At 40.2% G+C, this 12,050-nt stretch overlaps 1 protein-coding gene across 10 annotated transcripts in view; it reads left to right on the top strand.

The window, feature by feature from the left end:
- The window catches only part of SRPK2 (SRSF protein kinase 2), a gene marked incomplete at its 5' end in the record, with an annotated part of 223,919 nt that overhangs the window by 176,779 nt on the left and 35,090 nt on the right, over positions 1-12,050 (top strand). For all 10 annotated transcript variants that reach the window (XM_079932073.1, XM_079932074.1, XM_079932067.1 and 7 more), the window contains 4 exons: positions 4,446-4,554; positions 5,280-5,367; positions 5,590-5,677; positions 8,059-8,165. In XM_079932073.1, coding sequence (XP_079788199.1) covers positions 4,446-4,554; positions 5,280-5,367; positions 5,590-5,677; positions 8,059-8,165 — 392 coding nt within the window. The remainder of the gene's footprint in view (positions 1-4,445; positions 4,555-5,279; positions 5,368-5,589; positions 5,678-8,058; positions 8,166-12,050) is intronic.

Raw genomic sequence — 12,050 nt, forward strand, 5'->3', positions numbered from 1 at the left:
CTCAAGCTCAAAAAACCCCCAAACTCCCTGAGAAATTTCAGCAATGCATTTTTTTAAGGAAAGGTAAGGAAGGGGCATCCCAGGGTATGTGATCAGCTCATGCACAGTTCTCTGATGGGTTGATGATGATCACTCCTTAGGCGGCAGAAAGTCTGGAGGCTACCTGCTCACGATCATCAGGTGGTTAATTTCTAACGTTTGTTGGTGGTTTTAGCATCTGAAAAACTCAGGAAGTATGCATGAGATACTATTATCTGGTACTTCAGAGAGGAGCTGCTGCAGAGGATGTGGGGGAGGGGTCTGTCTTGGGACGGCCCCATAGGCTCCTGCTCGGCTGTGGATAGTTCTTACTTTCCAGTCTGGGTACCTTTTTATTTATTTATTTTGTCTGATTGTGCCGACTAGAGCTTCCAGGCCAGTGTTGAATAGAAGTAGGGAGAGCAGGCATACTTACCTTGTTCCTGATCTTAGGTGGGGGAAGCATTCAGTCTTTCACCATTAGGACTGATGTTACCTGTAGATTTTTCATAGGTGTTCTTCTAGTCCTGCTTTGTTGAGAATTTTCATTGGGAATGCATGTTGGATATCGTGAAATGTTTTCTGTATGTTTGTTGATCTGCTATATAGTTTTTCTTTTTTTTAGTGTTAATTATGGTGAATTACATCTGTTGATTTTTTAATGTTAAACAAGTTTTCATTCTTGGAATAGACCCCACTTGGTCATGATGTATTATCGTTTTTATATGTTGTTTAATTTGAAACATCACCATCAGAGGGCTAAGAAACTAGGGTCAGTGAAAGAAAATGTTACCTAATATTTTTTGCTAGAAAATAGAGACTTTGCTGAAAATTCTTCCAGACTGTTGTCTGTGAGAGAGTTCTGAACTTTCAATTTACTGTTCAAATTGAACCTGTTTTTTGCTCAGCAAGGAAAAGGGAGTCATCTTTATCTTGGCCAACAATTCCCCCAAAACAGCTAAGAAGGATAGTTTCAGAATTGTCTTCTTTGAAGCCTTATAAACGGTATAGGTAGAGATTTAGTTTTAGTTTTTTTGGGTGTGCTTGGGAGATAGGAGTCAGAGTGAACTTAAAAACTGCTTAACAATCCATTCTTGCTCTCATGTGTTTGTAATCCAATCTAACATTTACTTTTTAAGAATAAAAGGAAAACTTTGGGGACTTACCTAGCAGTACAGTGGTTGGGATTCTGCACTTTCACTGCCGAGGGCGTGGGTTCAATCCCTAGTCGGGGAGCTAAGATCTTGTAAGAGTTGTGGCACAGCCAAATTAAAAAAAGAAAAAGAAGAAAACTTTTAAGTGATAAATGCATGATTTTTATATTAAATAGTATAAGTAGTGAGGTACAATTGTATCAACCAAAGCCCTAAGTCAAGGGTAGTCCTCAACTGCTGGACCCTAACTGGTTCTCTGCTTGATGCCATCAGCAGGGTCCTTCTGTGGCACTGCTGTTGTCCTGTGCTTCTGTACTGACTGATGGTGAAGAAGCGGAAGGAGGGGGCCTTGTCTAGTCTTTGGCTGGTCTTAGGATTCCTTTTGTGTGGACAGTGTTGTGGGCCACAGGGTATCCTCTGCTAATAGCCATCGTGGCATGTGTTGTTTGCTAAGTTGAGGGAATTGGAGAAGAGTATCCGTTTTCTCTTAATTCCCTGGATGTTGAAGCAGTTGGTGTGGTCTGCCTTGGGGAGATGTGCTCCGCCCTCTGGTAGCCTGAGTGTTAGTTACTGTTCTTTGAGAAGAGATTGAAAAATGTTCGGAAAGACTGTCATTTCCTGTAGAAATCTGAGGGTTAGGATGTGACAATATGTGGACTGCAGATTTGAAATTGTGTACGTCAGATTTTCAAAATAAAAATTAGGATGTGTTTGGGACTTCCCTGGCAGTCCAGTGGTTAAGACTCCACACGTCCAATGCAGGGGGCGTGGGTACAATCCCTGGTCTGGGAAATAAGATCCTGTATGCTGCGCGGCAAGGCCAAAAAAAAAAAAAAAAAAAAAAAAAAAAAAAAAACCAACTTAGGATATGTTTAGTGCTTTCAGTTGTTTTTATATTTGTGTTTAAGTTTTACTTTTATGCACCTCTTGTTAGTTGGCCTATTTTCTGGCACAGTATTCTCAGTGTGAGGGCTCTTGAAATAACTGGACTAAGTAATTTCTTTTGTTCAACTTCAGTCCCGTTGAGAAAAGGAAGGGCTGTTCTTATGCTGTGACTACACTGGAAATAGTGCTTGTCTATCTTAGGTCACATGTACACACTCTGGCTGTTCAAGAATTCAAATCTGAAACATAAAATAGCGGTAGAGGTTTCTTCTCTTTATGCATAATTAAATTAGTTTTAAATTTAGAAACCTTCATGTTAGCAATAATATGCAATTAAGTGGTAAGTAGCTTTCAATTAAACTATCAAGTGTTCCTGTTTAGTAAGACCAGGAAATGGTCTTCTGGGTATTAAAAATGGAGTGCATTTCTTACTGGTGCACAGAGTGTGGTGGTCTTTGGAGTCAGACCCAGTTTGCAGCCCTGAACTGACTACTTACTATCTCTGAGACTTTTGCCCACTTCAGCAGTGTAGAAATAATAACACATGTTGTAAGAAACAGTAGACCTGAGTGTTTCCTAAATACTTTGTGCTGTGAAATGTGGCTAATTCCTTGAAGAAATGGTTTTGTGAGCAGACCTGTCTGGAATTTGTAGCATCCTGTTTTCTTGGAGGTTCCCACTGTGTGTTAAGACACTGGGCTCTGAGAACCACTTTGGTCAAGAAATCTGCTTGCTTTGTTCAGCTAAGCATTTCCCAGGCAGAACTTCTCCCTTCTTCCTTCCCCGCCCCTGCTCCCTCCCCGTGTGGGAAGTCTGCAGCATGTTTCAGTTTACTTTTGTTTCATGGATCCTGGTTTTGAAAAGAAAGTGCTTAGCACAGTATCCTAAATTTTACTTGAATAATGGTAGATTTCTTTTCGTCCTTTTCATTGTTAATTTGAATGATTTAAACACTGTTGTGAACTCAGAGCCCACTTTATTTTTGGTTTAGCCTTGTATGTAAGTAATAAGCCATTTTCTCTTCCAGTTTTATTGAGATGGAATTGACTTAAGCACTGTGTGAGTTTAAGCAGTACAGCCTAACGACTTGACATCTATATATTGAGAAATGATTACCACAATAAGTTTAGTTAACACCCATTCATTCATTTAATAATTTGCTATATTTTATTCCTAATTTACTATTTCAGTTATGTCTTTTGCCCAAATTGTTGTTATAGACCTTGATATTAAAATCCAGGAAAAGCAAGTGTGGTATGAGAGTAAGAATCATAGAAAGTTAGTATCTGGTCAAATTCCTGCTTTACTAATTCAACACAGTTTAAATATTCATCAGCATTCATAATACTTCTTGAACTGCTACTCCTGGCCCTCTGTTAGATATAGTGGAGGATGTGATTTAGATGCTTCCTGCTTTGAGCCTCTCAACACAAGGCACGAAACATCCATGTCTTTCTTGAGTGATTTGTAAGAATTCTGCAGATGTAAAAAGTGAGAACATTTTTGCAATAAATAGAGCAGTAGATGTTAAAGAATGAAATGTAGAAAAGTATTTTTTTAAGGAAATAATTGGAAGAGATATAGAACGAATAAAGTAAAATAGAAATAAAAAGAATAAAAGAGTAATTTAATATCCAGAGATGTTTGCTGCTAACATCTTATCTTCCCAGACTTTTTCTTGTGTGTTTCACAAAAAATGGTATCATATTACGCATGCTACTTTGTACCCTGCTTATTTTGTTGATGATGTCAAGTGAAGGTCTTTTAGATGCCTGTGAAGCGTCCTTACCTCCCCAAAAGTCAACCTTAACACTGGGTGCTCTCTCTTGCTCTCCAACCTGTTTCCTGGCAGGAGCTTTAGGCTGAGGAAGAGTGGTGAGAGCAGTAAGTTCTTTTGGTGGGTAAAGTGTCATATATTATATAATTCCTTGTTGGCTATGCATAAACTCTTGGTGTATGCGCAACTCTGCAGAGTCCACATCCTTTGTTTCGGTGAGTTGTGTTATACTGACCCCGAAAGATTTGCATTTAACTTGTTGCTTAGAAGAAAAAAGATTGTTTAGAAATGTCAAGAGCTAGAATATACATATTATGTACAGCTAGACTTACAGATAAAACCTCCAGTTATTGTTACAGCGTGCTGGGTGGTTCATTGCTTTTCTAAGTTAAATTAAAAAAAAAAAGCCTAAAAGAAAGACATAGGGGGCATTTTTCTCTTGATGAAAGGTAGTCTTGAAAAAATGTTGTATTATTAAACATGTTTTTAAATCTGATTTTATTATTTAGAGTTTTATTTAATGGTATCAGGAACTGACAAGGAAGAACGAGTTTCCATTGCTAGTTTTCTGAAATTTAATTTTTTTCTTTCTTTCTTTTAAATAATAAAAGGTGGCTATCATCCAGTGAAAATTGGAGATCTCTTCAATGGCCGGTATCATGTTATTAGGAAGCTAGGATGGGGACACTTCTCTACTGTCTGGCTGTGCTGGGATATGCAGTAAGTGTTCCTTGTCATTCGTGCTTTTGATTCCTGGTCTGGTTCAAAACATCTTTATTTTACAACAAGCTAAGGCTGAGGAGCACACCTGCTTCTGTTGTGGCATGTAAAGCGCACAGCACAGGCCTGCCCCACCCCAGACTTGCCCCTCTCACTTTGAAGTTCATTTGCCTGTCATCTTTAAATATTAATTTTCTTCTGCCTTTATATCTGAGGCTTATTCATTGTAATTGCGCTACACTCGGGTCATATTGTTTTTCTAGTAATTCATCCATACCAGAAAAACATTCAAATATAAAATAATAATGTTTAGGCCTTTCCAGTCAGTGGGTTTCAACTCTTTTTGAAAGCCATGACCCATAATATGAAACTGCATCCTTAGAGTACACGTACACATGTGTAGTGTGTGTGTGAATTGAAACAAAAGTGTTATAATACTTGATCTTAACCATATGTGATGAACTCTGACATCTATCTAGTCGACTTGATTTTTATGAGGACAAAACAAAAACACAAAGCAAAGAAGAGATTGATACATGAACCCACTGCTTTACTGTAACCCCACAATTTGAAAAGTACTATTTTAAAGGAAAGCTTATTGAAAGTCGCTGTTTATTGGAGTTTATTAGAGTTCATTATGATGTCTAGTTTATTAGTCTAGTTTATTAGAGTTATTATAAATGATCACTTCTGTTAAAATTTTTTTTAATGCATTTTTTTTTAAGGGGAAAAAGATTTGTTGCAATGAAAGTTGTAAAAAGTGCCCAGCATTATACAGAGACAGCCTTGGATGAAATAAAATTGCTCAAATGTGTAAGTACTACAAAAATGTGAATGATATCAGAAAGGTTAATGATGAAATTTCACGGAGGGATTTTTCTGGGTTTTACTAAATTAATTGAATTTATTATTTGTAAGTTCAAATACTGAATCTTTTATTTTTTACAACATTTATTAAACAGTTTTGGTTGGTACAATGGAAATGACTTTCAGTCTTAAACACTTCTGTTCTTGAATTCATTTTTCTCTCCATAGGTTCGAGAAAGTGATCCCACTGACCCAAATAAAGACATGGTGGTACAGCTAATCGATGACTTCAAAATTTCAGGCATGAATGGAATACGTATCCTTTCTGATGGTTCTGTTGCTTCCTAATGGCTGAATTATACTCTAGTTTTTCTTTTTACTTTTAAAAAGTGGAAATATTTTAAGCCCTATACACTTGTGTTTGCTGATTCACTCTCCACATGCAGGCTCTAGCGTCTTCGTGTTATATGATTCTTGAAAGATGAAAGTTTCTTAGTTATAAGGTGAATTGTTCCTTTTGCTTTTTGAATAGGGAGGCCTTAGTTCTGATTCTGGAAAAGAAGTGTGTCCTACAAGTGGAGCAAGGGCATCTCACGACCTCCCTTTCTCTTTTGAGGATGTCAGTTTTAATTGGGCTGCTGTTATATTGTTTGCATGCTTAGTAGTTTTGGGGGAGGGAGGGCTCAGGAGGAAGTGAATGGGGGTAGTGTGGAAGGAGCTCTTATCTTTACCCTCCTCCTGCCCAGGGCATTGGTAAAGGACAGCCCCAGAGGTCGCAGTGACAGCAGAATAACGTGTAGCTCAGAGCTTTTGGCAGAAGCGGAGAGAAGAGATAATGCCTTTAGTTTCCAGAATGCTGTTTCCATATTTTAGTATTGGATCCTCTGAGATAGCCCTGTATGGGCCTGATCTAAGCAATACTTTCATTCCCCAAGGTTCAGGAATACCGAACTGTGTATTCATTATCTTGTGACTGGTGAGTGCCGGGTGTGCGTCAAGAGCCAGGCTCTTCTCCTCCTTCCTGATCTTTTATTCTTTCCTTTATCATGTTTGGAACAGATCCAACATTTTGATATTTGACCTGTTCAAGCTCCAGAACCTGAGGACAAAGCCTTCTCCCAGCTTACACCCCAGAATGACAGCCTGTTTCTGCATCTACTAAGACTTAATCCCATAGGGAAGCACTTTCTTCACACCCTATGTATTTGTGGAGGTTTTTATATTTCTTCTAGAGATCAGATTTGAGGATACTAGCAAGTTCTGGTGACTGCTGATGTTACCTCACCCTTTGCCTCAAGATCCTTTCTGCTAGCTGCAAAGTACATTTTCCCCTCTTGATCGATAGAAAGATAGAGCTGGTCCTTCTCTGCGCCTGGTCTCCAAGTGAGCCTGTTTGTTTATGTGCAGGCAGGGTAGCCCTTCCTCTTGCATCAGATCTGGGAGGCAGTTCTTAAGACAGCTGATAGAGGGTTTCTTTGGAGAAAACACCTGATTTGTAGGTAAATGGAGGGATTTTTTTTTGATATATATTGAATACGTTCCAGTGGCTATTTCTGCTGTTAAGTAGTCCAGATATGTGAATGCTTTGAGAACACTCAGGTCATAATTTAGAAGCCATGGGCTTTGGCTCTATGCCTGCTACTAACTTTAGACCTTAGTTGCCATTTTTTTAATGAGCTTGGGAAATAGTAAGGAACTTCTAGCTTTAGATCATCTATGCCTAAGTCTGTAGCACATACGCTGTCCAGTGTCATAGAAATATTTTTCTTATTTTTATTAAAGATATTTAAAGCAATAGTTATTATGATGATGTGGTAGATCCAGATATTGTAAAAAATATTAACTCATCTGACCTTCTTATAGGCCTGTATGTAGGTCTCCAGGGCTGAACAAAATATTCTCAGAGGGTTTCAGAGCCATTTAAAATCTTTCTGTATGAATGACATGAATATATTTATATGAGGGGATTTGGTGGCTCACAGTTCTGGAGGGTCAGTGGTTGACTAGAATTTCTATTAAAAAACAAAACAAAACAAAACCCAGATTTCTGAGATTTCATTATTATAGGTTGGTCTTAATGGCCATGCCATGTCTTGTGATCATACATCCTTAAAAACTTAAAAATTGATCTAGTGACCCAGTGAAAGATACTGTTGAAGGAAAAGATTAAATGTCTTCACTGTGTTTGGTAAATTTCTGTTTTATAAAGTGTTTTATGTGATGTATAGGATAGAAATTTAGGTAGGCAGGCAGGACACTTAAGGCGGGAGAGTTCTCTATTCTTTTCCTCATCAGTTTCTGTGAGGTTTCAGTCCTGCTCATTTTCGTTAAGGCTGATTGTCAGAAGAAGTGTGCTTGAGAGCGTGCGTAAGTGTGGGGTTGAGTCATGACTCTGCCACCTTTGGGTGGTGTCAGGCAGGAGGGTTCTTTAAACTCCCCGAGGTTTACTCTCCTCATTCCTTATGTTGTTATGAGTACACATTAAATCATGTATGGCACATGGTAGGTACTTAGTATATGTTAGATCTTTCTATTTAGGTGAGGAACAGCAAATGACCACTTCTGGTATTATTGATAGTATTGAAGTTGTATTTTATAAAGAAGTAATTGTTTTGCCAAGGGCCACAATGATGCTGCTTTTAGTAATTCCGTCACTGCAGGAAATGTATCCAGAAATGATCCTTAACCCTGTCCCAGATGTCTGCATGGTCTTTGAAGTGCTTGGCCACCATCTCCTCAAGTGGATCATAAAATCCAACTACCAAGGCCTCCCAGTACGTTGTGTGAAGAGCATTATTCGACAGGTGAGGCTTATGACGGCAGCCCCCAGCTCCCAATACCTAACTGGCTAGCCTTTCAACACGAATTCCTGTCTTAAAAAAAGACAAACAAAAAAAAGCATGCACGGGCTTCCCTGGTGGCGCAGTGGTTGAGAGTCTGCCTGCCGATGCAGGGGACATGGGTTCGTGCCCCGGTCCGGGAAGATCCCACATGCCGCGGAGCGGCTGGGCCTGTGAGCCATGGCCGCTGAGCCTACGCGTCCAGAGCCTGTGCTCCGCAACGAGAGAGGCCACAACAGTGAGAGGCCCGCGTACCGCAAAAAAAACAAAAACAAAACAAAACAAAAGAAGCATGCGCACATATATATCTCTCTCTCCAGTTTTAGAAATAAATACATATATTACAGTGCATAACATTTTGAACTTATTAAATCAATTTTGTATTTAGTTAATGATAAGCCATTCTGTCTTGTAAAGGGAGTAATATGTAAATGTCAAGCATATATTTCTTTTGGCATATGGATCTTTTTTCAGGTAAGTGATACAGTAAAATGAGAAATTGTTTTATCCAGTATCATTACTACGAAATGTCCCACTTAGTTCCTTAGAAAATAATACAGAAAAAAACATATAATGTATTGTTGTGTTTATTTGCTATTTCTAAGTATTTGGATGAAGGATAAATGGAAGGTAATTTAAGGAATGTTTAAGTTATATATGGAGTATTGTATTTGTACTTCGTTCAATTGCCTTGACAATAGAAAACCTTCCGTTAGTGTGTGGTTCAGTGTTGATGCTGCAGCAGATATTTATAGAATGGAAGTACACACATATGGAAGATTTCCTTCTAATTAGAAATGTTTACCAGATTCAGTTTTCTGCATGGAACATACCAGTCTTTGACTCATTGCCCTTAGAGCCTAAATTAGGAAAATTGCAGATATGCTTTATTCTGGATTGCCTATTCTGATATAATGGATAATTACCATGCATATTTCTGCAGAGTAAGTAATATCAGGGAGGTTGCTTGGTTTGCTTGAGAAGAGGACTAGTTGGTTTGGAGCCCATTCCTTGTCCCCAGACCCAGAGCTTGAGGTAGACCTGCCTGGGGGTTCTAGACCTGAAATACAGACCTTGATCCAGAATTCTTTTTTTTTTTTTTAATATTTATGTATTTATTTGGCTGCATTGGGTCTTATCTGCGTCACGCAGGATCTTTTGATGCGGCGAGCAGGCTTCTCTAGTTGTGGCATGCGAACTCTTAGTTGAACCACTGGAATAGAGGAAAGTGTAATGAGTACACCTAAATCTTGGCAATAGACTTAATTTCACATTCTAACTTTGGCACTTACTACTTTGTGACCCTGATCAAATTACTTAACTTCTGTAAGCCTGTGTCCGCATTTGTCACATCAGGATGATAATGCGTAATTTGTGGCTTTATTGTGCAGATGAGTTTGGAGGGACTGCTGATAAAGCTTTCAGCATGGTTACCAGCACAGAGTAGCCATCCTGTCTCCCCAGCTGCATACTCTGAGCACCGGGAGTCCCAGATCACGTATTGTAGGTTTCACATCTCTTTGTAGCTTCCTTCACGTCGTAGGAAGTCAAGAAACGTTTCTGAGAGGTTAGCTTTCCCTAAATGAAAGAAGAAATGTATGTTCCTCTTATTCTTACTGTACAAAGTGGCTGACCTTTCTAGGATCTGAAGGGTTTGCAGATAAAGGTTCCCACTTATTTTTGAAAAGTCGCAGCACAGTTGAATCACTTGCTTTTCCAGGGTTTCCTATACACTGTTATCAATCTTTTGATCAGTTCTTAACTCTCCTTGTTTCGCCCTGGTGACCTTGTGCAGGGTCAGGAAGGGCCATCCTCTGGTTTCTGGTGATCGTGGTGAAGACACCCCTTGCCTCCTCCAGGCTGCTTCTGTGGCCTCAGGCGTGGGGTGTATTTGCCCCCCAGTTTTCATTTCTTTTTCTTTTAAAATCAGCTTTATCGAAGTCTATTTTATGTTTAGCTTTTATTTCTAAAGCCGAAAGAAGAAAAAGGGTGCTGTGTTGTCAGTGTTTGTTATTTGTGGTGCATTCAAGGTGTGCCACAGGTGATGGGGTTTTAAAATGCTGTTGCTGTTCTTTATATTTTTTTAATTAATTAACTTATTTATTTTTGGCTGCGTTGGGTCTTCGTTGCTGCGCACAGGCTTTCTCTAGTTGGGCGAGCGGGGGCTACTCTTCATTGCAGTGCATGGGCTTCTCATTGCGGTGGCTTCTCTTGTGGAGCACGGGCTCTAGGCATGCAGACTTCAGTAGTTGTGGCACGAGGGCTCAGTAGTTGTGGCAGTGGGCTCAGTAGTTGTGGCTCATGGGCTCTACAGCGCAGGCTCAGTAGTTGTGGCGCACGGGCTTAGTTGCTCCGCGGTACGTGGGATCTTCCCAGACCAGGGCTCGAACCCGTGTCCCCTGCATTGGCAGGCGGATTCTTAACCACTGCGCCACCAGGGAAGTCCCTGTTGCTGTTCTTTAAACGTGGCTTTTATTTTCTTCTGTACTCGAAAGGGTAGCCGATATTTTACTTTTTAAAACCTTATGGTTTAATTCATTGCCCTGTCCAGAAGCCTTGTGAAGAAGTGGCTGCTTGCCGTTAAATGAAGCTTGGTAAGGGCAAGGCTCTGAATTTGGTGACTTTGCTACGATACGTAGGTACAGCGTGTAGCTCTGGATTTTTGAGTTATCATTAACTCTTTCTCTTATCATGCTTGTCACTAACATTTATTATGCTCTTTCAGACATTCACAGTTTTATGTGCTTCCTTTGTATTATGCTGTCTATTCCTCACCACAGCTTTGTGAGGCCAGAGGTGTTCTTACCTTCACTCTGAGGAAGGTGTTAAAAGTTTTCCACAGGCCCCCAGTTACTGTGGGGAATCAAGACTGGAATACAGGTGGTGCAGTCTGGAATCCATGCTCTTGACTGCCGGGTAGTGTGAAATGTCTGCATAGGAAGACTGGGGAGCATTTTAAATGACAGCATGTCTTGTGAAGAGGATGCATTCATGTCTCTGTTTGTGGAAATGGTTTACTTCTACGTTTGTCTACGTTTAGTATTTATTTACCATTTAAATGATCTCACTGGTCCTTTTGTCAATGAATGCATTATGATCAAGCCAGTATTGTTCAATTTTAGAATAGAAAATTAATTTTAAGTTGGTAAACATTTTTATGTTCTTGGATTTGGTAGTGTGGTAGTACATATGATTCTGTACTAACTTGGAATTCTCCTCCTCAAAATGTTGGGTATGCAGCTCAGAAATTCGGGGAAGTCGCTCCTTCAAGGGAGTTGAGCCCCTTTCCCAGCTCATTCCTCTGTGCTTCCTCAGCGCTGGGCGCAGTGTTTTATCTTTCATCCTGACGATGTTCACGAGTGAAGTACAGCTGCTGAATTTTCTCATTAGTTCTCACTAGTCAGAGTTAGAAAGAAGAAGGAGCAGAGGGCGATTTCGGGACAGAGCGGATGAGGACAGTGTCCCCTGGCTCTAGTCCTCTGTGAGTGAGGCAGGTATTCGCCACACTTCTCCATTCAGTCTGGCATGTGCTTGTCTGAGCAGCTTGTAGCATTTACCTCCTGTCTGTCCTAGCGAGGAAGAGAGATCCGGTGGGTGCCTTCACTTTCCAGTAGCAAAGCTTCTGGCTTGAGGAGAGCCCTCTGCTGTCTCGCTCCACCCCTGCAAGCATCAGTGTCTCGGAGCAGTGCTGCCTGTCTGGTTCCCCACCCCCACCCCCCGGCGCTGCGTCACAAGGCCTTGCCCCGTCTGCTCGCCCTGTGTCCTTTGTTAAGGTGCCCATGTTGTGACCAGAGTCAGGAGACACTGTGGACAGTTGCTGTCCTTGTGTTCCTCTGTGCATTTTAGAAT

Source organism: Stenella coeruleoalba (genome assembly GCF_951394435.1).
Source record: "Stenella coeruleoalba genome assembly, chromosome: 9".
Lineage (NCBI taxonomy): Eukaryota > Metazoa > Chordata > Mammalia > Artiodactyla > Delphinidae > Stenella > Stenella coeruleoalba.